At 40.4% G+C, this 27,294-nt stretch overlaps 2 protein-coding genes across 7 annotated transcripts; one reads left to right on the top strand and one right to left on the bottom strand.

Moving 5' to 3' along the window:
* Positions 1-1,164: 1,164 nt before the first annotated feature.
* pidd1 (p53-induced death domain protein 1) lies at positions 1,165-14,834 on the bottom strand. 5 transcript variants are annotated; one of them, XM_054777837.1, is made up of 15 exons: positions 14,000-14,834; positions 13,073-13,486; positions 12,831-12,983; positions 12,691-12,739; positions 12,409-12,610; positions 12,162-12,314; positions 11,905-12,078; positions 11,689-11,836; positions 9,391-9,526; positions 9,141-9,291; positions 5,658-5,781; positions 5,395-5,510; positions 4,064-4,171; positions 3,347-3,543; positions 1,165-1,618 (listed from the first exon to the last, which is right to left on the bottom strand). In XM_054777837.1, exons 1-15 carry the CDS (start codon positions 14,595-14,597, stop codon positions 1,348-1,350), a joined length of 2,994 nt encoding a protein of 997 aa, XP_054633812.1. In that variant the 5' UTR covers positions 14,598-14,834; the 3' UTR covers positions 1,165-1,347. The 5 variants fall into 5 exon arrangements, 3 of the variants coding, with proteins under 3 accessions (XP_054633812.1, XP_054633813.1, XP_054633814.1); XM_054777838.1 differs by having other exon boundaries at positions 12,162-12,311; XM_054777839.1 differs by having other exon boundaries at positions 14,759-14,786.
* A 2,886-nt stretch (positions 14,835-17,720) lies between these two features.
* pnpla2 (patatin-like phospholipase domain containing 2) lies at positions 17,721-26,322 on the top strand. Of its 2 annotated transcripts, XM_054777711.1 has the most exons (10): positions 17,721-18,293; positions 19,975-20,207; positions 20,286-20,351; positions 21,691-21,900; positions 22,002-22,062; positions 22,215-22,400; positions 23,093-23,225; positions 23,302-23,424; positions 24,255-24,406; positions 24,497-26,322. In XM_054777711.1, the coding sequence occupies exons 1-10, from the start codon at positions 18,107-18,109 to the stop codon at positions 24,628-24,630; spliced, it is 1,485 nt and encodes a 494-aa protein (XP_054633686.1). In that variant the 5' UTR covers positions 17,721-18,106; the 3' UTR covers positions 24,631-26,322. The 2 variants fall into 2 exon arrangements, with proteins under 2 accessions (XP_054633686.1, XP_054633685.1); XM_054777710.1 differs by having other exon boundaries at positions 17,723-18,293; positions 24,255-26,321.
* The last annotated feature ends 972 nt before the right edge of the window (positions 26,323-27,294 follow it).

Genomic DNA, 27,294 nt, shown 5'->3' with positions numbered 1-27,294 from the left:
CTGAATTCGAGGTACCTCCACAGTACTGAGCTACTGCTAATTCCTTGCTGACGAATTCTTTCACCGCAGATGCTGTCGCTTCGACTGGAGCTCCTTCTGCTCCGCCCCTCCTCCTGCATGAAGGGATGAGGGAGATACAGTGCAAATCCAGTCTATATTGATATCAACGATGTGGTTGGTTTTGATATTAAAGTCCATCCATCCATCCATTTTCTATACCGCTTCACCCTCATTAGGGTCGCGGGGGCATGCTGGAGCCTATCCCAGCTGACTTTGGGCGACAGGCGGGGTACACCCTGGACTGGTCGCCAGCCAATCGCAGGGCACATATAGACAAACAACCATTCACACTCACATTCATACCTATGGACAATTTAGAGTCGCCAATTAACATCACCTGCATGTTTTTGGGAATGTGGGAGGAAGCCGGAGTGCCCGGAGAAAACCCACGCGCACACGGGGAGAACATGCAAACTCCACACAGAAATGCCCAGAGGAGAATCGAACCCAGGTCTTCCCGATCTCCAACGTGCTAACCATTAGACCACCATGCTTAAAGTAAATACCAATATTTAAAAAATATCAATATATTGCCCAGCCCTAGCAAGGGAGCGATAATGGAACCAGGATATTGTGAGGGACCACTAAAAATGTAATTTACAAAAGTGGTTGAATAATTTCGAGTGCAACTGTAGTATACTAAATTTTCTCTGCATAATCTTACCTTTGATCCTACAGTACTCGTGGAAACATTTTCAAAATGTTTTGGGGTTGTGTAAGATAATGGCTTATCTGTCCCCAACTACACATTTGGTTTATTAAATTGAGGGTAATTATTTAAGTGAAAGAATGAGAAGAGATAACTATTGAAACAATTGTGCCTCTCTTTCTATTGTGTAAGCAACACGTAGCTAAAGTGGTTTAGCAGTGAATAAACATGAAAAAAAACGCAGCCCTCTTGTGCACTTGTGGTACAATAGTTAAACCTGCGCAGAAGAGTAACAGCTGCTAGTGTTTGCTCGGCTGCTTAACCTTACCCTGACAGCTAATAGTGAAACCTGTAGGGTGAGTTCAATTAAGAGTCAAATGGATGGAAAGTGTTTAGGCAATGTGGTTGAATGAACGCATGGATAAGTATCAGTCAATGCTGTCAAATGTGACACTTTTTATTCTGTTAAAAAAAAAATCGGCATGCATTGCTTACATTAGGGTGATTTGAAAAGCGCTTCAATTGATGCGTAATTTAAAAAAATAAACTGAATATCTGTTCAGCAGGTACTGTATCTGAAAAGTATGTTTGTGTAAACAAAACGATTAATACTCTAAAGCACTTTAAAATAGGGGAAGTCACGTGTCAGCAACCTGCACACAGCGAGGGTTTCTCTCCTGCTGGCTTTCACAGAGGGGCTGCCCCTCCGCCTCCAGGCCCACTCGCCTCAGCGACTCACTGTACTTTTGTCTTCCTAGACAGACTATGTCCTCGATCTCATCTGCAATGTCTCTCCTGCCGCTCTCAATCATGGCAGCCGTCAAACGCGACACAGCCCCGGGCCCGGCATTCGTCTGTCCTCGGGCCCAGAGGAAGAGCATGTCCAGCACCAGTGCTCCAAGATTGTCCCTAGTGAGGAGAACAGAATGTCGCATTTCACAACATAAGGGGAGGAAAGAGCCAAAGTAGCTGTGATACTATAAAGCCTGAGCATATAAAGCATATATTAAAGCACACCGTATTAAAGTCTGTATAAATGTGTTTGATAAGTAACATGAAATTGCTAAGTGTTTTGGGCACTGCTAAATTAGAAAGATTAATGCACACCCTTTATTATTTCATGACCATGTTTTAGAACGTTTACCAAGCAGCAAATAATGGAAAATGTATTTTGTAAATATGGTTCACATCAAATAAAATCACAATAATGCCCCGTGTTTCATAGAATGTATTCTTGATCCTCTAGCATAAAAATAACATGGTTATGTTACAATGTTGTTTCTTTTGCTTGTACGGCTGCAGGATGCGTCATGCAAGCATGAGGAGCAGGGGGAGGGCCAGTAGAGCATCAGCATGTATGTGTAATCTCCTTCAATGCCCCAGATAGCTTAGCAGCATCTGACAGCGCAGATTAAAACAATCACAATTCTCTACCATATCTGCAGTCACGTCACATCTCACTCTCATATCATGCCCCCTTTTAGCTGTACTAACAAATGCACGCCACTGTTATATCTGCTACATATTCATTTGGAGGTGCTATAAACAGGATAGTGTAATTTTATTATTGCATGCCACTTTTAAACACATTTTTATGGCGGTGGCAGGGAGGAAAGCTCTGACTCCCTTGGGGAAAAGTCATTTGGCACCACCTCTGGGTTTGCATGCATACAATGAATCTCTGTAACCAAAATATAAGACTACCCATGACGCTTTTGCAAATGTTTTATCAAATGTGTGGTGTTGATAAATCCAATGCTGCTTGAGACACTCGGGTCACACAAATAGCACTCAGCTGGTTTTCATTCTTTTTCAATGGGTCATTAAATTGACCACATAACATAAACGCTGAGAGGCTTCTGTATTGGCAGTATAGTTAATGTTAGTTCATATTTTGTCAGTTATTCATTTGTCCAGACTTGTAGAAACAGTTATTTTCTTATGGGCCAATTTTTGTAATACAGAAGAGAAATTATTTCCATCATGATTTCATTCCAAAGATTTTAAAGTTATTTTTGCATCATTGAATTTTATCAAAGGCATATTATTTTAGGCATAATAAAACATGTTGAGTAAACTCTGAGAAGCTAAATTTGTGTCTTCAGTTATAGACAGTATTTGGTTGTAGATAGTATTTGTTTTTGTTTTTTTTGTAACAATTTTAAATCCATACAGAGGAGACATGATTTAAATGCATTGAAATTATAAGGCATCCTTGAGTCAACTTCAAGCATCATTTGAGTATCTCATTTCCGGGCCGATTGTCCTGGTGTACGGTAATGAAAATATGGTCACCCTAAACTAGTGCTACAGTGTGTTGCAGCTGCTGCTTCTCTGTTTATGGCACGTTGCGCAGCGTTGAGCATTTACATTATAGATTGAGCTTTTGGATCGAATCGGACATGTTGTATTGCATTCCAATAACCGATCCAGCAAATTTGGCCAATAGCAATCCTGAGTATCGGATTGGACCATCTCTTCAAGAAATATTATCATTTAAAAAAGCACATGAAGAGGCCCAATTTTGTACACGGTAGTAGCCAGCAATTCAGTAAAATAAACTGAAAAGTTGAGTATTTACAATATTTCTGCATCCATGGTGACTGAACATGTGTTTGTTTGTTTACCAACACTAACCTGTATTTGAATTGGATGCGGTCTAATTCCTGGTATTTTAAACCCAGATTGATGCCAATAATACGCCAATCTTGTCCAATCTGGAGCGAGATGGACAGCAGGTTGGCTTCTGTCACGTAGCCACTCTCAGGGTCTCCCAAGTTCAGAGGGGGATGCTGGAATTCTTCCATGATGTACTTGTTCTCCGAATTGAGAGCCTGCCAGTAGATTAGAGAGGGGGCATTATGTATCATGTGTACTGTGTTTGCTTCAGATTTACATGGGGCAGTGCATCCAAGCAAATTGACAGTAAGTGAATTCAGTTAACAAAATAATTACAATATCAAGAGTAACCAATATCTATCTAACCAATATCTTGCCACTGCTAGTAGGATCCTGTCCTGCTATTATGCGCAATCACATTACACTTGTAAAATCAAATGGCATCCAATAAACTGTAAATTGTGTACAGTATAAAAAAATAAGCCTTCAGAAATTTCAATTGGCTGACAGTCAGAAAGAAATTATAAAACACTGTTTATTATTGTAGTTTGCAATGGTGTAGTTTTATACAGCTCCTGTACTGGATTGTTGATTGGATTGTAATTAGATTGCACAGGAGCGCCTTATGATGTCTCTGGTGTAACAATATCAGCATTACACAAATAACATTCCAAAAAAAACACACATATATTGTATGGCATTAGATTAGAACAAAATACAACATATTGAACTGACAGGAAGACTCAGCGGTAATGTCGCAAGCCACTGGCTGTCCAGTCCTTTCCGCTTCCTCAACACTTCCTCTGGCAAATGACTGGGAATCTCCCCTCTGTAAAAAGAGACCTGCAATAGAAGAAGAAGGCACATTTCCAGGATGACGTCTGAATAGTACGCTAATCTATTATTCAGGGGATTAACATGGGAACTGCTTGGGATTAACATGGGAAACTTTTTAAGTGTAGAGTGAAAAGGGTGAAAAGTAACTCTACCTCTTGAAGCACTGCCAAGATGGTGTTGCTCTTATTGTGAAGGCCCAATGATTGGCTTTTTGGAGTAAGAATTAGGCTATCATGTATAAATATTGCAAAATGTAAATAGTTATTCATTACACAGTGGAACCTTGGTTAGTGTTCGTCCCTGTTAGCGTGTTTTTCGGTTACCGTAAAAAATGTACGCCACAATTTTGCCTCGGTTTGCGTGCATTCTCTGGTTAGCGTAAAATATGGCGCACGTCTTGTGTTGTTAATGTTTTGTTTTTTTTAACCAAAAACGTACTTCCTTGTTAGCATCAGCGTTGACTCTCAAAAATGTTTTTACACATTTTTGCAGTTTTACAATTATAGTTTTACAAGCATAAAACAATTCTAAATGCATATAAACAACGAATACAATGGATAAATGAACATTTAAGGTTACTTTTACCTTCAGTGAAAACGTGAGTGTTCCCAGGCACGACGTCGCAGTGAGATCAACCCCCACCACCACCTTGTTTTCAGCCACGTCTCCAATGAAGGTTTCATTTTACCCTTTCAGTCGTCATTTATACATATTTATATGCAAATTGTTTTCTGCATGTCAAACTATAATTGTAAATCTATAAAAGTGTGTTTTGTGTTAACATTTGGCTTTTTGGAACGGATTAATTGGAAGCTATTATTTCTTGTGGGAAAAATGTATTCCATTAACATCGATTTCGGTTAGAATCGGCCCTTCTGGAACAAATTCATGACGTTAACCAAGGTTCCACTGTATTACAAATTCATTGTATTAAGAACATATTTTTTATTTAAAAAAGGTCAAAATAGATGATTCACCTACTTTTGTCTCTTTATTCTCATAAGTTTACACTTAACCACACACGGAATTATGATTAATAGTTCATTCAATAACAACAATACCCATCCCAGCATGCTTAATCTAAATCTGGGTATCATTTCAAAATAAAAGTCCCTTGCATATTATTGTGTAGATTTTCATTAGCCTTCTTGGGTGACATCCTGGGATGATGTAGCACAGCCCAGAAGTGCAATGGTTGTACTATAACGAGTCAAGGGGGAGTGTCTTACTTGTCCCCTCACTGGCCCCTGGAGGCCCTGAGCTGGAGAGATGTAAACTTCCTTCAGATTCTTCAGGCTGGAGTAAAACACAAAACATAGTCTCCCCCCGACACAGTCTGGTCTGTCTGGTTAGAACAGGAAATCATCTTCTGAACACTGCTTATAAAACCCATTTCAAGTAAATTGTTTCAAAACAGCGCATCGTAAAACTTGACAACTTGGGCAGCCTAAATATTGATTTGTAATAAAGCTTATAAAATAGGACTTTAGACCTGTGCAGATGTCTAAGCCTCTCTCAAAGCCAGCAAAGAACTGCTCTCCTTCAAGTAGGTCACACAAGTCTGAAGGCTGGGGTCCATTATATTGCTCTGACAGCGACTGCACTCTGTCTTCCACCTAGGAAGAACCCATTACAAACAGTAGTTACAAGGACTGATCCCCAAGATGACGTAAGAAAGACACTGTGTGTCTCCAACTACAAAAGCAGTGTTTCCCACAGGTCAGCTGTTTAATTGTGACTAGTGGCTTCCACTGCTGGTTTCAAAGCAGTGCATGATGTTATCATCAAATTTGCATAATTGGCCAGGACGCAAAACTCAAGTATAAAATGAAGCTTTTTGGTTTGTGTCATAAGAACTGTTCGACATTATCTCATGTTTTTAAACCTTATTTAACATCAAAACACAAAGATATTGACTTTACTAACTAGGTTTTGAAGTGTAACCGTCTTATTTTACTGGCATGCCTTTATTTTGAAGGCGTAACTTTACTACCGGCTACAGGATGTGGTGCGCAGGGACTGCTCGAGTTGCCAAGTGAACTCGAAGGTCGCAGTTGCTTGGTTTTGATTAAAAAGCGGGTTACGCCTTGTCGTCTGATTGCACACATGCAATGCAAAATACGACAGGTTTCAATCGGTGTAGCAGTGGACATACGTGTTACACGACACATGCAAGAGCAATAAAAAAAAAGAACACTTTGGAAATAACAGTGAAATTTACAGGTTTGTGTTAGCGCTTTGTCATTGTTACCCACATACAGTAGAATGACAGTTCATTGTTGTTGTGTGTTAACTTACTCGTTACCTGTTTATTTTTTGGTTCGCATCAGTAGGACTGTCGTTCTGTTGATCACCGTCTCTCTGTTTGCATAGGGTGCCAAGTTTGTTGGTGACTGTTGTTTGCAAGTCAAAGAGCAAAGCAAAGTGCGTCTGCTATGTAGAGCTACAATATCATCTACCGGCCAAGATTGTAACTCCAATTCACTACATTACGATACCATGTACAGTGGTGTGAAAAAGTGTTTGCTCCCTTCTTTATTTCTTTTTTTTTTTTTGCATATTTGTCACACTTAAATGTTTCAGATTATCAGCATCAATCAAAATTAAATATTAGTCAATGACAACTGAACACAAAATGCAGTTTTTAAATGAAACTTTTTATTATTAAGGTGAAAAAAAACATACATGGTCCTATGTGGAAAAAGTGATTGCCTCCTAAACCTGATAGGTTGGGCCACCCTTAGCAGTAACAACTGCAATCAAGCGTTTGTGATAACTTGCAATGAGTCTCTTACAGCACTGTGGAGGAATTTTGGCCCACTCGTCTTTGCAGAACTGTTGTAATTCAGCCACATAAGTCATGCCACAGCATCTCAATAGGATTCAGGTCAGGACTTTGACTAGGCCACTCCAAAGTCTTCATTATGTTTTTCTTCAGCCATTCAGAGGTCGACTTGCTGGTGTGTTTTGGATCACTGTCCTTTTGCAGAACATCCTCTCAGCTGGAGGTCATTAACAGATGGCCGGACATTCTCCTTCAGGATTTTTTGGTAGACAGCTGAATTGGTATTTCCCCAAAGGTCTTGGGGATCATCAAGATGTTTTCTGGCAAAATAGATACTGGCCTTGATGTTCTTTTTGTTCAGCAGTGGTTTTTGTCTTGGAACTCGTTTTTGCCCAGTGTCTTTCTTATGGTGGAATCATGAACATTGACCTTAACTGAGGCAAGTGAGGCCTGCAGTTCTTTGGATGTTGTTGTAGGGTCTTTTGTGATCTCTTTGATGAGTCGTCGCTGCGCTCTTGGGAAGTTTCATAACTGTTCCATGTTTCTCAATTTGTGGATAATGGCTCTCACTGTGGTTTGCTGGAGTCCCAAAGTTTTAGAAATGGTCTTATAAGCTTTTCCAGAATGATAGATCTCAATTGATCTCAGTTAAATTATGGTTTAAGGCGGGGGCATGTAGGTTTGGATTATTTTTCTCCCTTTTTTTCCCTCCCTCATTCCATTTTTCAAAAGACAACCCCTTCATTTCCGGCCATTTTAGATGATTTTGAGTGATCTTTCAAGGCACACAGAATATTGTGTTCTATGGCTATATAAACACGGAACCTACCAAAAGAAAGATTATACTCCCATCTTTCATCAGAAAAAAAGTTTGTTCCTACCTTTTTCCGTTCTTTAGTAATCAGCAGTAGAACATAAGTAAGTTTCAGGAAAATATCAGCTCCCGACTACAAAAGAGAGAAACTAGCTTCTTGTGAAAAGATAAATTTCAAGCACCATGTGTGCACACGTGTGTGCATGTGCATGCGTTAAAAATTTCCCTACAATGCATAACCTCCTGCACGCTACACTCCTCCATGCTCTCTCACTTCCCCCTTCCTGTCAAGTGTGTTTTTTCCATCCACACTCTTATCAAATGCACTTCTGCCAACTTTGGGCTGTTTTTATTTAAAATTGCTCTGAAGTGAAATCCAAAAGTGGGGAGTTGCATCATCACCTATTTTTGCCTCTCACGCAAAAAAGCGTAAAAGACGTATAAATATGTTGTTGGGATCAGGCGTTTGGGTTTATGAAAACGTATTGCATGAGTTAATAATAAAAAGTTCCATTTAAAAACTGCATTTTGTGTTCAGTTGTGTTGTCACTGACTAATATTTAAATTTTTTTGAGGATCTGAAACAAGTGTGACAAACACGCAAAAAAAAAAAAAAAAAAAGAAACCAGGAAGGGGGCAAACACTTTTTCAGAATATTCCTGGACCCCTGCTACTGGCTATAGGATATAAAAAAGAAACCATAAAATCACCTTAATTTAGACAAAAACATATTTTACTTAAAGTTATAGAGGATGAGACTTTAGATGTGCAGGACTTCCATCGCTGAGAAAGGCTGGCCATTTCGTCAGGTGAATTCAATTATTTTTCGGGTTAACTGCCACGCACATACGGGCAAGTGTTGTCCACATGGCTGCGTTAGCTTCTGTTTGACTGATGATCAAACCATGAGCCTCGAAAATTAACCATACTCCGTCAAGTGTTTGTTCTTCAAAAGCCGTATTAAATTAAAGCTTTTGAACATGCTATCCCCGCAAGATAGTTTTCGTGGCATGTGTTGGCAGTTACGTTCCACAAGGCAGAGATGATTATTCTTGTTTTAGCACACCTGCGCCTGTGAAGGAAAGTGAGAGGAGGATGCTGCCCAAGACGTTAGTTAGGGCAAGACACTACTGTACACTGCACGCTGGGATCTCTGTGGCTGCAATAGTACTAGCCACAGGTGATCGGCGTTGAAAGGTATTTATTGGCATATTTCGATCACGTGATTTTTCACAGATAAGGCCGATACTGATCGGTGGTCGATCAATCGACGCATCCCTACTAGATAAGGATTTGTTTTCATCAGCGATTAGCAGTCCAATGGAAAACACTAGAGTTGTAACCAACTGTCAAGTGCACACAGACAAATTTCCAACCTTGTTCGTCGGTAAACACTGTAGCAGAACTTGTGAAACATCAGTTTTCCGCTGGAGGACCAGGAACTGGACTTTGAACTGTTTTAGCTTTTGGTACACCTTTCTAACCATGCCACTAACACAGCTCTGGGTCCTGTACCACAGCCAGTACCTAAAAGTCAAAGTAAAATGTTAAGTAGCTATGCCACAATATTATAGCTATGCAATATTTGATGCATATACAACTTGAGAATTCAATGGAGAAACTCACCAGGAGAAATGCTTAATGTAGAATATGGCATACAAATGGGTGACAGAGAGAGACACTTGAGAGGTGATGTCCGTCCAGGTTTGGGCAGTGGGGTCTCCATGCAGCAGATATAAACACGACATATCAACTGTGTGACCTACACAGACCCAAAATAATTATTTAAATGAAAATTTTGTCGTCTGTACAACTAATACACATCAACAATCTAAGAACGTAACTAAAAGGAGGTTACACTACAGCAAATTACTACCTGATTTGAAGATATAGGAATGTAAACATGTTAAACAGGAGTTGCTAAATGCATAATGTGGAATGTGTCCAGACTTAGTTTGATAATTGGATAGAACTTTATTTCCCCAAATTATTAAACATTCAGACTGCCATTTATTTTCAGGGATACGGGTGAGCGGGAGCCTATCTCAGCTGACTTTGGATGGGGGGTGGGGTCCAAATCAATTTCAACAAGTCAATTTCAGAGCATGTTCAGAAAAACAACCATTCACTTTCACGTTGACACCTATGGACAATTTTCCAATAAATCCAACATGCATGTTCTTGTACTGTAGGACTCACACAAGCAAAACTGCAGTACGAGAATAACAGACTGAGAAGGGACAACTTCTAACTTCGTTGGGCGCCTGAAGTTGCACAAAGAACGGAAAGTTGGACTGACACCTGTCAACATCAATAATACCTGGCCGCAAGTAGACCATGGTTTGAATTTTATTTAGCACTTTGTCCCTTATTACAGTGATTGACCTTTCTTCTATCTTTGTTTACACATTTTACCTTGCTCTCACTTTCTTCTGTCTCTCTGGCAGCAGGCTGGCTGGAGTTATCCGCCTAGCCTGTGGTCCACGGTCTCTAAATGTGATTTTATTTTATTTTTTTACACCACGGTGACGTTTTGTCTTTAAATACATTAACTCATTCAATCTCAGCTATTTTTCAAAATTCAACCCTGATAGAACCGGCCATTTAAGACTGATTTTTCAAGGCACACAGATGAATGTGTTCCATGGCTATATAAACATGGAACCTACCAAAAGAAAGATTAGAATCTCATCTTTCATCAAAAAAAAGAAGTTTGTTTCTACCTTTGTTTCTAAAAGAGCTTTTTGTTAAAAGATACATTTGAAGCATAACTTTCACTTTGACAGAATTTTTTTGCTTTTGTGACAGCAATATTTAAAACAGCTGTACCACAACATAAACAATAAAAAAAAGAGTTGTTTTACATCAAAATAACAATTTATTTGCAAATATAACACCATGAACTATTTACACATTTGGAAATAAACTGTGTGTGTGCACGACATGCACTCGTAAATGCACTAAAATTTCCCTACAATGCATAACCTTCTGCACACTACACTTCTCCATGCTCTTCTGCTTCCTCCTTGCTGTTAAGTGTTTACATACTGTACATGCAAAAGGTCCATGCCGAGCTCTTATCAAATGCATTTCTGCCACATTGTGGCCGTTTTTATAGCTTAAAACTGCTTGAGAAGTGACTTCTTTTAGTCTGCAATTGCATTATCACTTCTTTTTGCCTCTGTGTAAAAATGTAAAAAACGTATTAAAAAAAATGTAAAAAACGTATAAATACGTCTTTGGTATTGAATGAGTTAATACTGGGTTATTTTGATCAAGTCTGATCCCTTAATGTCTCACCAAACATTACAGTACTACATCATTGAATGCGTCTTTATATGCCTTCATTTGTATTTTATTTCATTTACAGTACTCATTTTTATGCTTGAAAATGCTTAAATTTTGGCAAAAAATGCATAAGTTGCTTTAAATATGCATGTTTTGACCAATAATAAACCATGTTCAACCACAAAACAGCATCATTAATATTTTTCATTAATATATTTTTGAAAAGCCAAGAAAGTGAAACCATGAAATTAAAAAAAATGGCATTTTATTTGGTAAACACTAAACATTCCTTATGATTCTAAAGGATTTAAAATTTCAAGCCTACGACTTCGGACTTCATTTGAACTGTCTTGTCTTGACTTGAGACTACACTTGGACTTGCATGCCTTTACTGAGGCTTGACTCGAGACTTGGAATTAAAGACTTCAGGATTACTTGAGACTTGCAAAACACTAACTTTCTCCCACTGCTCCATTTATCAACTTTTTATGAGAACATGTATATCTAATGCTTTAAAAAAAAAATCGAAATTGATATGATATAAACAAACAGACCCTAGCCTGAGGTAAACAGTAACTTGTAAAATAAGATTTTGTTGCAGACATTAACAATAATAAATAAGAGAGCAGCTTGTACCTGTAACCCCAGGCGGCAGTGGGACCTGCACTTTGATTGGCTGCAGGAAATGCATGCTGGGAGTCTGCGAGAGACAGAGGAGCGGGCTGACGCTCACCTGTGGATCACCACACAGCACCTGTACCTCCGCTACGGACACTTGCACCACCTACAACAGTTTGACCATCATTACAAACCCTGACGCATAATGTAAATAGCACACCACATTGTGGCTACCTGTAAAGTTATAGCACGTGTTTGACTGGTGGAGTCTGGAGGGAAGTGAAGCTTGACTCCAGGATCAGTGCTGGACACCAAAAGTGCTCCTGCTGGTGTAACTGAGCAGCTGTCTGTCGCTGGACGGGCCACCACAATAAACCAGGAGAACTGGTTCACAGAGCAGCAGGCCAGCTGCAGGTACACAACACGATACTATTGAATGTACAAAACTGATACTATTGCTAATACGACTGGAATACGTGTGTTTTTTTTACCCTGGCTGGACGTCCATAGGGCTGAATACACTGTCTCTCAATTCCTTTCTTGAGGACAGTGGGCAAAGTGCTCCAGAATTTTCCATCATACTTCCTCACAACCACCTCCCTCCCTTTTTTGCGGTGGTGTGGCAGACACACCTCCACGGGCTGCTTAAGAGATTATTAATAATCATAATAATAATAACAACAATGAAGAAAGAAAGATGTTTTTTTTTATGATTGAATTCCATTCAATGCATGGCACCTTAAGAAATGTAACCCCATGAGGACGAAGTTCTAGTGGATGGCTGAGGAGGATATCATGCTCCTCGAGCAGGACCCACTTTCTTTGTGGTCTCCTCTCGACCCACTCCAGTGTTGTGGGTTTGTGCAGGCACCCCGGGGGGAACAGCAGCTCGGCCCCCCCTGGTAGAAACACATGACATCCAGCAGACGTAACACTAAAACTGAACAGTAAAAGGAGTGTGTTTATCTTCAGATAAAAACAATCATAACGGAGAAAAACAAAAACATTCCCATGAAGTACCTGTGCTGGTTAAACAGGAGATGCGATTCTGGAATATTTGCTGTTGCGTCTGGTGGGGAGATAGTTTCAACTGTGAATATCTTAAAGCACATAAATAAAATATCTGCTGATCATACAATAACGGTTTGCTTTGTGCTCACTAGGTGTGGGGAGAAGAGGTGGAGGAGTTGGCAGTCGCCCCAAAGGATTGTCACGAACATCCATTTTCAGCAGAGGCAGTTTACTCAGGCAAGGTGGAATTAAGCGAAGGTCATTGCTGAAGATGATAAGTGCCCTTAGGGAGTGGAGACAACCTAGGCACGAAAAAGGACAAGTGCTTTCTTTAATTAATGTTTTAATTTCAAATAAACTATGGCCACGCCAATTCATTACCATCTCTTACCCAAGGTCTCCGGTAGCCACTTAAGCTTATTGTGGGGCAGCTCCAATGTAACAAGCCCTCCCAAAGAACCAATTTCATTTGGCAGCTCCTCGAGGAGGTTATCTGAAACATCCAGTGACTGTAGCTTTTTCAGATCGCCTAAACTCGCAGGGAGGGAAACCAGCTTGTTTCCAGAGAGGGAGAGGTAGGTGAGGGTGGACAGATGGCCTATATCAGGGGGTAGCACTAACAGGCGGTTGTAACACAGCAGCAAGGCAGACAGCACAGGTAAGCTGAGAAGACACGATGGAAGGATGGAGAGCTGGTTGAAGGACAGATCCACGTGCACCAGAAGAGAGAGTGAAGAGAGGGATGTGGGTAGAGTGGTGAGGAGGCCCAGCAGGGGAGTTCCTTGTGAGTCATAAAAACGGTGCCCTTAAATTAGAGAAAGAAAATACAGTTAAATGCAAAAAACACAGAGAAACATAGCAGATGCTACAACTGCATCATATTGAGAGAAGTCTCCATTGTGACTGTCAGTGTTTCCCATACATTCATTTATTTATTTGGGGCAGCCTGCCACAAATAGATTTGTAGCCACATCTCATACGCAGATGCCATAACTGATTTGGTCGCATCTGTTCATCGACACAGTAAGATATTAGATGTACAATGACGTCTGCATTATCTTTCAAATCAGCACACACTTACATGGAGCACATTAAATTCATGAATGTTTTTTATTTGCCACTGCATGTGATAAGGCGCAGGCAAACCATAAGTCAATAATTTAATGTTCTTTTTTAAAACTAAGTTTAAAAAGAAAAGAAGTTTAAAAAGAGATAAAGTCGCACATCTTACGACACGACTCAACATAATAGTATTATTATCTAACTAGTTGGATTTGAAAGTAATACATGAGTAACAACAAACGTGTACAGGAAGTACCTCGAATGGCTAGTGAACGGAGAGCTTTCAAATGTGGGAGGACATCCAGTGCACCATCCAATGCGGTTTTATCCTCAGAGCCAAGTTTCAAGTATTGTATCCCTCTAAGGTGCTCTGGAATGGAGCCCCATAGCCGTGGGAGAACAGATGCCCCACTTCGGTAAACATCCAGGGTTAGCCTAGTATGTGTCAACACAGCTGACAGCTCCACAGTGGGGGGTAAGGGTGGCGTCAGGCACAACACAGAAGAAGAAGATGAGGATGAAACACCAGAATGATGATGGGTGGAGGTGTTTGTGGAGGAAAGGCTGGATATGAATGAATTGCAGGTGTCCATGAAGCTGAAGGGGGACACTGAGAGATCATCCCTCTCATCACGATGTCTCTGTTCTCCAGTAGTCCTCACTGATTCCACCTGTTCATTGTACGGTCCTTCCCAGTCGTTATCTAAAATGTCAGGTGCTTCACGTCTGGATGTGATCTTGAATGGTGCTGGTGTCGTTCCACCATGTTCTTCCTCCAACCGGCAAGCCCTTAAGTTCAAGTTGTTTGCTCCATCTTCATCGTTGGTGTTATCTTCCTCGTCGTTTTTCTCCATTGAAAACACACTTTACCTCACTTAACAGTAAGCAAAGTCCAGCAATGTGTTGTCTTATCTGCTTCATTAGTGTGTGTGCGTAATACGTCTGTGCATGTTTATTGCCATTGAAAGTTAGACCATGTTATATTATTAGATCGGCCGCCATTGACAATACTCACTGTGTACTCTCATTGTGTAGAAATCATCTTAAACTATCTTGCAAAACGAACTACTCACTCCCGGTTCAGATTTCCGCAAATCTATCAGGGTAAAAAAAAAAAAAAGAAAACCTTACGTCATTAATGTTTGCTCGTTTCGAATACCGCTTACTACCGGTAGAGTGTAAAACATGGACTGCTGTTTAAAAGCAGTGAGCTCCACCCGTTTGGCTTTTGTTGTAACAATAACAAACGTCTGTTTGCGGAAGCCGCGAAAGTTTCGACTGAAGGCGGGATTTATGGAAGAGTTTGGCGGTTGTTACTTGTGGGTATTGGTATCCGTCAGTGGGTGGAGCTGTTTACCGCGCCTTGACATTTATGCTTCATGCAGCGTACGAATGCTGTAGTTTATCCTGTGCAATGACGCCGTACAGGGGGTAAAATGTGAGGACAATTAAGGTCCTGATGGCTTCCACCGTTACTGGCATGACAAGGAGATCCCACTTCAGGTGTTTTCCCACACAGGACAATGGAATGGTGATCTGGGATGCTTTTTCCTTCAATGGAACAGTTGAGTTTCAGGTTGTGCAGGGGCCTCAAGCGGCAGCTGGCTATGTGGAGACGTTGCAGGGGGGCAACATGCCCACCTGACAAACGACTTCTTCCAGAGGAATAATGTGTTCCCCTGATCTAAATCCAATTGAGAACATTTGGGGATGGATGGCAAGCGAAGTTTACAAAAATGGAGATCAGTTTCAACCAGTGGATGCCCTCCATGAAGCCATCTTTACCACCTGGGGCAACATTCCCACTAGCCTCCTGGAAACATTGACATCGAGCATGGCCAAACCAATTTCTGAGGTAATTAACACAATGGCGCAGCTGCTCATTATCAGTATTGATTTTTTTAAAATTGTATTTGTACTATAGGGGAGCTTCAGGTTTTGCTGAATATGATATATGTTTGTCATACACCCAAAAATCGAGCAAGTATTTTTGGTTTTATTTTTTTACTATCAAGTTTAAAATATCTTCAAGTTAAGTTTTATCTGCAGTACTGTAGATGATTCACTTTATTATTTTTTCAAATACAGTATGCCAGTAAGTGACTACACCCCACACATTTCTGTAAATATTTTATTATATATTTTCATGGGACAATCACTAAAGAATTGACACTTTAATACAGTGTAAAGTTGTCAGTGTACAGCTTGGAAAACGGTGTAAATGTACTGTCCCTCAATATAACTCGTCACAGCCATTAATGTCTAAACCGCTGGCTACAAAACGGACTACACCATTCATAAAAATATCCTAGTTGTGCCCAAAGTGTCAATATTTAGTGTGGATGCCATTCTTTTCTTGTCTTAACCCTCTTGGGCCTGGAGTTCACTAGAGCTTCACAGGTTGCCTCTGGAATCTTCTTACACTCCTCCATGACGACGCCATGGAGCTGGTGGATGTTAGACACCTTGCCCTCCCCTTTCTTCCATTTGAGGATGCCCAATAGGGTTTAGATCCATATTCAACTTCTTTAGTAAGGCAGTAGTGGTCTTGGAGGTGTGTTTGGGGTTGTTGCCATGTTGGAATATTGCCCTGCGGCTCAGTTGACAAAGGGAGGTCATCATGCTTTGCTTCAGTATGTTACAATACATGTTGGCATACATGTCCCCCCCCTCCCCAGTGCTGTCAGCACTTGTGCAGCCACCACCACCATGTATGATGTAGGGAAGACACAATTATCTTCTCCTCACATGTGTTGCCATGAGCTATTTAGACAATGATGGCTGTATTTGAGTCGTTTTTAGTCCATAGTGCAGCCCCACACCACGACACTCCCACCACCATGCTTGATTGTAGGCAAGACACAATTGTCTTTGTACTCCTCACCTTGTTGCTGCCACAAGTTTGACACCACCTGAACCAAATAGGTTCATCTTGGTTCTCATCAGACCATAGGACATGGTGGACATGGGAGCAAGAATAATTCGGGCAGCACTAGAATGGGAGTTGCTACTTTGAGATCACACTGATTCGCTAGCATTGCCTGGGTTTGTTGAGCCACTTTCGGCATATACCCACTAAAACAATACCAGTAATCAGATTAACAATATCATTGGTGAGGTTAAACTTTGCTGATAGGCTGATTTGTTTGAGGATCCCATCTTTAATACCCTCCAGTGTGTAATTATTAAATTGAGAAACACAAGGGAGTCTTTTAAATTCACAATGTCTTAAAATCCATGAATTACAAGACAAGATCAAATCAACTGCTACTGTGTGAATCTGATGGTGGTATTCATTTAGGCCCTTCTAATCTTGCTTTGACTGTCAACAATCAATGCACACATGCAGGCACACTTTTTTTTTTTTTTTTGCTCTACTGTACCCTGAACATGTTGCACAACAAAATATGATCGCTGGGGAATCATGTCTAACTTGGATCACCACACAACAACATTAAAAAGGAACATTCCACAGAAAAACATTTTGGTGTAAGAACCGGATGTGTTTCACTTAGATGCGAGGGTTTCATAATTTTACCACAACACTATTTAGTAACAGCCTTCCCTGTATGTCCACTCCACTTGCCAAGTGACATTTGTGGACTGTGTTGATGTTTTCCCAACGCACCGTCAGAGCGTTGCTAAGACAACAAAGCAGAACCTACACTTGATAGATTTGTGTGCATAAGCTTATTGTAATCAATATGTTTAAAACAAGCAGTTACTAAGTATGTATACTCAAACTACACACATTCTTCCAAATTAATTAATAAAAAGAAAACAAGAAAGTAAACTATTTCTAAATACGTGTAGAAAACACCACCGGTTAACCTCCCGGAATGTTAACGCTCGTTAGCGCTGCACGTGACATTTGTTTGTCGCGTCAGTGGTCCAATCATGTCCACCAGAGTTCCAGTATTGCGGCATGTGATTGGTCTGCATTCCAACTACGTCTATTTTCATTGGTCAATGAGCTTTGTGCCGTCGATCATGAGTGGACATACGAGTTACTTGTGAGACCGCCCTCCTTGTGCATAAAAACGTAACTAATGCTCGTCAACACAATATAATTGGGTAAACTGCCGTGTCTTAGACATTTCGCTGGGGTTATTTTAAGTAAAGTATCAGTTTCGTCAAATTTTGTGTTGCTGTTTTTCAATAATGTGAGTTTAGCAATGTAATATGGGACAAAGGTCGGAGCCAACTTAAACACAGCATGTAAACAGCCACTAGGAATATCAGGAGCGGTACGTGGACCTTGAAAGTAGATCGTTTTTTCCATCTTATTTAGTCCCCAAAACCAGGGAGGGAACATTGTTTTCTCGCTGGCCGACGACCTTCGACCCTCCTGTCAACGCGCGGCATGTTCCCTTTAGATTCGCCATGGAACCTCTCGTTCGCAGGTTGCGGCTTCCTTGGCATCTACCATGTTGGTGTCGCCAGCTGTCTGCTGGAGCAGGCTCCTTTCCTGGTGCACAACGCCAAGCACATCTATGGGGCTTCGGCCGGAGCCCTCACCGCCACTGCTTTGGTGTCTGGCGTGTGTCTAGGTATGTCACTTTAATCAGAAGTAAAACGTGCTGTGGGAAGATCATCCTTACACAACAGCTAATCAATTGCAAGTGGGAATCCCTGCATGTAAAACATAATCTTAAATGCAGCTAAACGTAAAAGAACAAAGAAACAGCATTCAGTGTCCAGGCTTGTCACTGCAATCATCTTGTGGGTCGGGGTGGTAGACGACGTCATCTTCCAATTTGCATAATTTGCTATGTAATTTTTATGGACGCTAAAAAGTGAGCAAAAACAATTTGCCTAGAAATACAAACGAACTTTCTTCGGTCCCTTCTTTTTGTGGTTTTTTTTTTTAATGTCACAAATCTAGAAGGGTCTGAATACTAGCTATATACCTGTATAACGACATGGTCACCTTTTTGAAAACTAATCCCTCTTGCTACATCTTCTTCTATGGCAGACTACGGTATGTGCATTGGCCTAAGAGGGGTGTTAAAAAGCAGTTCATGACAACCTACGTTCAGACAGTCCCCAGGGGTTTTCGAAGTGTGAGGCACCAGAAAACTTCAAGGGAGCCGCAGCAGCTTAAATAAAACCCCCCATCTTTTTCAAACCTGCTAAGGTAACTTTATTTGTGTTCAAAGGTAAATGGATTGATTTTTAGTTCCTATAGTGAGATAGTAAACAGAGTCTGGGGTGAGCAGATAACGCCACAAACCTGTTTTTGGGGTGTAGTGAAGTGTAGAGAACACTTCAGGACCCTTGTTTTTCTTCCCCAGAAATTTTCTGGTGCCTCACACTTTGACAACCATTGTTCTAGACTATTTCAATGATACCTCTTTACAAGGGGACATGCCTTTTTAAAAGGTGATGTTGAACAGGAAGCTCTTAAGTAATTTTCTTGTAACACCTGACCACAAGTGTGATATTCAGAGACGATAGTCATGCTGAATGAATACAGGACAATGTGCAGTCCACCCTCCCATGCAACCCACAATCCACAGCTTCAAAAAATCCGAGTGAAAACCCGTAATAATGTAAAATAATCATTAACTTTAAGAATTACTGAAGGCAAGTTAATGCATATAAAAACGTTCGACATTGCGCTTTGTAACTTATGTACACAGTATGTGCCTGGGAGGCCAGTCTTTTTCCATAAAGTGTAAATGCTGTATCATGGCATACATTCTCCTTTAAACATTATTGATGATAGATTGTTGAGTTAGCCGCACGGTGGCCTAGTGGTTAGCATGTTGGCCACACAGTCAGGAGATCAGGAAGATCTGGGTTCAAATCTCAGTGTGGAGTTTGCATGTTCTCCCCGTGCATGCATGGGTTTTCCCCGGGTACTCCAATTTCCTCCCACATCGTATGAATATGAGAGTGAATGGTCGTTTGTCTATATGTGCCCTGCGATTGTGTACCCCGCCTCTTGCCCGAAATCAGCTGAGATAGGCGCCAGCATACCCGCGACCCTAGTGAGGATAAGTGGTATAGAAGATGGATGGATTGTAGCTATATTTCACTGAGCAGCCATGACAGAGATGCTTGAACCTCTTTCCCATGTCACAACAAAGTTAAATTTCCACTTCTAGTAACAAACTCAGGGATGTTAAGATTTAGGCTCTCTTATTTTTTTCCAAGAGTTGCTTAGATTTGTATGGCAATAATCTGTTCTGCATACATTGGTTGAAACTTTTCACGTTGCTTTCACAGGAGAAGCTGGCGCTAGTATCATTGAGGTTGCCAAGGAAGCAAGAAAGCGCTTCCTTGGCCCGATGCACCCTTCCTTTAACATGGTGAAGATCGTACGGTTCATGTTACGGCGCACTCTGCCTGTGGACTCTCACCATCTTGCCAACGGGAGGCTGGGAATCTCTTTGACCAGAGTAACAGATGGAGAAAATGTCCTAGTGTCTCACTTCAACAGCAATGAGGAGATTGTGCAGGTGTGTCTATCAATACATTTTCTCCGTAATTAATGTGATAGTTTTTATGGTACTACAAAGACCACCTTTGTTCCCTAGGCATGTGTTTGCAGTGCCTACATTCCAGTGTATTGTGGCCTTATTCCTCCCGCACTGCAAGGGGTGGTGAGTGGTACAGTTTTTTGTTTGCATGACAACAGTAGCAGATTTCAAATGAAATACAATATGTTCAGTTGGAGCAAATTTGCTGTCATTTTTGTTGTGGCCTTTTTGGCTGTTCCACTAAAGCCGCTCATTACTTTGGAATATTGTTGTGAATATTATATGCACTCTAGTTTCTCACTTTTCGGACAGAGGGCTTTTTTTCTTTTCACAGCAGTGAGGTTCTGCAAAATGTCGTTGTGTAGTAGCAGCCTCCAACACCCCTCCCGCTGTGGCCTTTGCGTTGGATTTGCGAAAGCTCGCACGTGCTTGTGTGTACACACAGCTTGTGATCAAAATTTTAGAGTGACAGCGCCAGATGGGAGTGTGTTGGCTCAGACTTATCGGGTGTTCTGTCCTTGCCTGCAAAAAAAAAACAAAAACAACTATTCCAACATTTGTTTTTTGTTTTTTAATTTGAAACAAAACATTGTTCGCACTTTCAGTTGTAATTGAGTATTATTAAATTGGAAAAAGACTGTGTTGTGAACTTGAAAATCAGCAAATAGTTGACAAAAATATACTTCCATATGACCTTTGACCCCATCTTCCTCAGCCTTCATAGGTTTCATATCTTTATAAATCAATAGATGGCTTGTTGCAACAGAACATTGAGAAGAAATTTTGCCTGACCCAGAGCTGGGAAGGAGCATGGATTTATCTGACCTTTGACTTTAACCTTCTCAGTAGTAGTATAGTGCGCAGTCACACAGTAACACGACTTACCACAATCAGATAATATGATGTGATATATGAAATAATTTTCAGGTGGCAACAATTGCTTTAAACACTATAGGGTAGTAGAAGTATACATTTGGTGTTAATCCAGGTCCAAGCATAGCAGACTACCCTTTCACACAGTCATCATCTTGTCTCTGTTACACCTCTGATACAGTACTACTACCCAGGCCAGAAAATTCCTGGGCATGCAATAACCTTCCAATTCCGTGTTGTGCTTTTTTCCATTGACCAGCGACACAGGAAAAACATGCAAAATTCCTGGCTTTTGTAGATATACGGAAAGGTACTAATACGTAGAGCTATGTTGAAATTTGAGCCCTAGAATCAAAAGTTAAAGTACTGGGGAAAAAATGTAGTCTAATCACTTCAATGTGAAAACAGTTGTAACAAGGCGTTACTGGTGACTAATACTGGGCCGATACCACCTGCTCATTGCATCACTAGGTCAGTTTTATAATATTTATTGCATTAGTTATGCCTACTTTACCATATGTTTTAGTCAGTTAGTCCTCTACCATATTCTATCCTAATATACAAAATGTGGCTCTCTTTTATCATCCAGCGGTATGTTGACGGAGGAATCTCTGACAACTTGCCTCACTATGAGCTGAAAAACACCATCACAGTGTCCCCGTTCTCTGGAGAGAGTGACATCTGCCCGCGAGACACCTCCACCAACATACACGAGCTCCGCTTCACCAACACCAGCATCCAGTTCACTCTCACCAACCTTTACAGAATTTCCCGAGCACTTTTCCCACCAGATCCAATGGTATGTCTCCTTTCCTGCTCAATATATACACATTCCATGGACTGATTGATTGAGTCAGATGAACTGCAGTGAACTTAATGAATGATTTTTGTTGTGACTAGGTTATGAAAGCCATGTGTAAACAAGGATATAATGACGCACTACACTTCCTAAAGAAGAATGGCAAGTTATGTTTGGTATTCAGCGTGGTTACTCATGTTGACAACTTATGATTGTATTACACTGTGGGCTGAGTGAACATAAGCTAGTTGAATTTTAAAACAATCATTTTTTAATAGAGATGAAATACTATCATATTTGTTTTTATGCTGCAGGATTGCTCAATTTCAATGGCCCCCACATAGACCGAGCCCTGCACGCCAACAGGGAAGAGCATGAGGATCAAGTTCAGTGTGCTCATGTTGATGCCAGAAGTGTTGGATTGGAGAAAAAGTCAGTGACTGTTCATCCCTCAATAGAAGAGCAGATCATTGTTCATCTTCCACCCACTCTGCACAAAGGTACAGTATATAAGCATAATAGAAATCAATGGTTTAAAACAATGTAATCTGTCACACTTCAAATGAGCAGTATTGTCACATTACTATCAAGTTATACAGTGGTATGAAAAAGTATCTGAACCTTTTGGAATTTCTCACATTTCTGCATAAAATCACCATCAAATGTGGTCTGATCTTTGTCAAAATCACTCAGATGAAAAAACTGTGTCTGCTTTAACTAAAACCACCCAAACATTTATAGTTTTTCATATTTTAATGAGGATAGCATGCAAACAATGACAGAAGGGGGAGGAATAAGTAACTGAACCATGGTGCCCCCCCTTTGGCAGCAATAACTTCAACCAGACACTTCCTGTAGCTGCAGGTCAGTCTGGCACATCGATCAGGGCTAATCTTGGCCAATTCCTGCTCTAGTTCAGTCAGATTCCTGGCATGTCTGGCATGAATCGCTGTCTTGAGGTCATGCCACAGCATCTCAATGGGGTTCAAGTCTGGACTTTGACTTGGCCAATCCAGTGATTTTGACAAAGATCAGATCACATTTGATGGTGATTTTATCCAGAAATGTGAGAAATTCCAAAAGGTTCAGATACTTTTTCATACCATTGTACAGTATAATCTACTGTACCATTAAGTCCTAAAACTGTCAAGTTGTGTTTACTCAATGTGTGCGTCTTTGCCTCCCCCTGCAGCCCTGATTGAGGCCTGCACAGAGAGAAGAAGTCTGGTGCAGTCGCTAAGCAACCTGCTTCCTGTCAGGATGGCATCTGCTATGATGCTCCCCTACACTCTCCCTCTGGAGTCTGCTTTGTCCATGACTCTCAGGTACTGCTGGATTGCCGTATTATGTGTATTCACAAGCCACTGTGGCGATGTAATGTGATTCTGATTTTATATGTAGGCTTTTGGAGTGGTTGCCAGATGTGCAGGAAGATGTCAGCTGGATTCGAGAGCAGTTACTGAAAGTTCTTCATCATGTTCTGCGTCAGGCCTCCAAAAGCATTACCCAGCGTGTTTATGCTCGGTGAGCGACTGTGCATTGGCACATACCACATACAGTTTCTGTGTTTTCAGAGACTGCTCAATTCAGCAGACAGAGATTAACATAAATAGGCAATCAAGATGGTCCTGTCTGTAATGTCATTTACATCGACCCAACCTGCTCAAGTAAGAGCTTGTCAAAAAAAGAATATTTTCAACCTGTTTTCATAACGGCCACATGTCTTCCTTGCAAATGAAAGAAGTGCAGCCCTCCTTTTCTGAGGTTCCTGGAAAAAAAGCTTTGATGGTGTACATCTATTTTGAGGAAACACAAAAATGTGAAGAATTTCAATATGTAACAAAACAGACACATTTCATGTTTAAGTTGATCCATTTCATAACATTGTTGCGAAACATTCTAACCTAGAATAGCATTCAGTCGAGTACAGAGATCTATCAAATTTGAACTGTTGTGGAAAAAAGCTTTTGTCCAACCAAATTGTGGCGAGCAGCACTTTGTGCAATCAGTAGTGTGTGCTCTGACAAGAATGCGGCAGTAGATGGCAGTGAATGTTTTTTTTATTTTTGCACACAAATCTTGCTTTCAGGGTTGTGTCACTTATGCTTGGCAACAAATGGCAAAAATAAATAGCTTTTATACGTTGCAGAGGTGATTACATACAGTAGAACAGGGAATACATGAAACAAAACATTGGCCTGACTTGTGGAATGCTCCATGAAAACTGTGTCTGAAAATTTCATAGGTAAACATGATAATTGGTAACATGCAGGTGCTACTTACCGGAGGGTTTTCTGAGTCATGTAATGTTACCAGAACATGTCTACCTACTAATATGCTAATATGTACTCTAGATTTTCCTGTCAACTGGAGCTGCACCACTACCAATCCCTCCCTTCCCAGTTCCGTTCCACCAGCCTGTTTGCAACCTGGATGGGTAGCGGCAGTCTTTCAGTCCAGGACATCTTCACGCGTCTAGACCAGTACAAGAGACAGCTGCTCTCCGGTGCATTTTGCATCAACATGGATCTAGAAGGATCTTTCAAAGCTGGGCCCATGTTAACAGATGACGCCTCTGCTCTGTTTCTCCCTGCAGAAAGCTTACCATTGCACAAAGGTGGTCTTAACCTTCCGCCTGCTGCTGACGCCAAAGACGCTATGCAGCACTGCGATTCAGACTTACCTCTTTTAAATGCAGAAACAGATGAAACAACTTACTATCAGTTTTAAATATGTGTTTAAAAGCTGACAGCGGTAGTATTTTCCTCACTGAGGCCTTTTTAATAAGATAATTGTAAATGGTAATAATTTACCATTGCAAATGCATACATTTCAAATAAGCCCTCAGCAGCTCAAAAAAGCCAATAGATGCAGCACATCAGAAAGTTTGAGGCAGGTGTGTGCATGTGCAAACCTGAATAGTAATGCTCAGTAAACAAACATGTACTCTTTATTTAGCATGGCTGAAGGAGGTGAGTGTTTATGTTTTTGTGGAATGTGGTTAGACTTGTACTTTGACTTGTACTTGATTGGAGTTTGGCCTTGTGTATGAAAATATACAGTATAGTACTGGGACAAGTGAATGATACTAACAGTTGTAGTACATGTGCATTGGTTAGAGAAGAGAAACACTTTAAAGGAATTTTTAGGAAGGAAACGCTGAGCCAACCACTCAGCCTATTGCAGATAGTTACTCCATACATTTCAAACAAGTGCCAATGACATATTATGAACTTAATACACTGTCTTTTGTCTCAGGTATGCATGTAATGTGTGTGGATGTCTTTGTGGTTATTTATATACAGTACATGCATTGTGTGTGTACTATGTGTATGTGTGTGTGTGTATATATATATATACTGTATATATATATATACTGTATATACACTAATCATGTTTTCCCCTCATCATATTCATGTAGTTACAGCTTTTAAAAATATGGTTTGATCTGTCTGATTTTTAAAGCAATAAGAACTTGTTTAACCAAAGAATCAGTGTGTCTATAATGCAGTGGACTGAATCACTGATATTTACAAGAGTTAATCTACATCTATTGTCTTGGCCTTTTACTTTGCGTTATTAGAAACTGCAACTGTGTGACTGAGCCTAAAGTGCCTTCAACTCAATGTTATAATTGTCAAATGCATTTAATGTGTAATGAAACGGATACAGGGAATATCATTGTTTTGTGACCAACAAATAAACTGATGTTTAATACAAGTAGCTGTTATAATGGCATTCAACATTATCCAGATAAGATGTAAAATATCATGCAAATGTTCACAAAAACAGCTATTACCATGTTTTTTTGGAAGTGATTCCTGGAATTTGATAAATATTTACTGTTGATTAATATTTTATAACCGTTAAGCACCAAAACAATGAAACTATTGGTGGACGTCTGTGCCCACGGCAACATAGTGTTGATACCCTTCACAAACATTCATGAAAAGTACTGTTTTTTTATTTTTATTACTGCTATTCCAAGGATTCAGAATTGCACTACTATTTGTTTGGGTCTATTTGTGTAGTTTTAATTGTATGCAAGTATATACTGTACATGTAGCATGTAGTATTAGAATCAAGATTCAAGAGTTTTATTGTCATGCATAGTAAAACAGGCAGTTATACTATGCAATGAAATTCTTATTCTGTTCATTCTCCCAAGAAAAGAAAAAAAACAAGAAAAACAATAAGAACATAAACATATATACCAATAAATTAAGCAACAACAATAGAAGAGACATTAATACAAATAAATAAAGTGCTATGAGTGTGTGCGTGTGCTGCTTATGTAGTAGGGGTGTCACGAGACACCCAATTCGCGTGTCGAGACGATGCACGAGCTTTGGTCCGCTGATTTTAACATGAATTAACATCCTTAGTTGCAGGGGGCTTTATGCAGCTTTAGGTGATACTTATGTATGGAGGTGAAGCTCCACTCTTGCTCATCTGCTTGTACTTAATTACCAAATAAATGCATGACACAAGAAACACTTCCCTACTTTCACATTTAATGCGCAGCCCTACTCGCTAAATATAGCGACCATGTCGCTAAATTGTCAACGCAGATCTCTTCTTTGTATAAAGTATATTATGAAGCGGTACCGGTGATTACCGGTGTGTGTAAAGTTGGCATTCAGCCAAATGTAGTAAGCGTAAATAGAACGGCTGGGTGATTGAGGGTGCAGACAAGTCAGAACATCTACATGTTTTGAACTGACAAAGTTTAAGTAACTTTGATCAAATGTAGAATTACTACAGCTTCTACAGTACTTGGACATTAACTGTCGCAGCTGTTCAGCTCTGATGGTAAAAACAGCCACACGTGGTTCGTTGACGCTGGGAACATCGAGGTAGGTTGGATTGCAAGGTAAACTGTGAATAAGCACTTCATGTGTGGTTCCAATAATACCTAGCACACTGCCATTTCCACATTACGTGTATTATCATTTATAGTAGTGATTCCACAGTTCACAATCTGCCTCTGGCTGCCCTGTTCTGCCGAGACAGCTTTTCTCCAAACAAGAAATCTTGCCAGGTTTTAATCTCGGACACCCCTAGAATGTTGCATTATATATACTGTATTAAACATAACTGTTTAACTACAAAATATGTACCTGAAAAGCTGTAAACAAAGCACAACGTGAGTTTTGTTTCATTGATCAGCCATGTCTGAGAAGCTTCCACAAAGTGATTTATCGCTCCAACTAATCGTTATATAATTGACACCAGGAATGTATCTGTTGTGCTATCTTGCATAAGCAGTTAAACATGAGTCACTGATAAGTTGAGGGAATCATGGCGTCATACATGTCAGACTGTTGGTTGAATTAGACACTACAGTATTGCACTATTCCAAATGCAGCACTTAAGCACGTCACAGTTCATTTG

This window comes from Dunckerocampus dactyliophorus, chromosome 5 (assembly GCF_027744805.1).
Source record: "Dunckerocampus dactyliophorus isolate RoL2022-P2 chromosome 5, RoL_Ddac_1.1, whole genome shotgun sequence".
Classification (NCBI taxonomy): Eukaryota; Metazoa; Chordata; class Actinopteri; order Syngnathiformes; family Syngnathidae; genus Dunckerocampus; species Dunckerocampus dactyliophorus.
The sequence above is the reverse complement of the archived record's forward strand: the minus strand, read 5'-3'. Positions and strand labels throughout refer to the sequence as shown.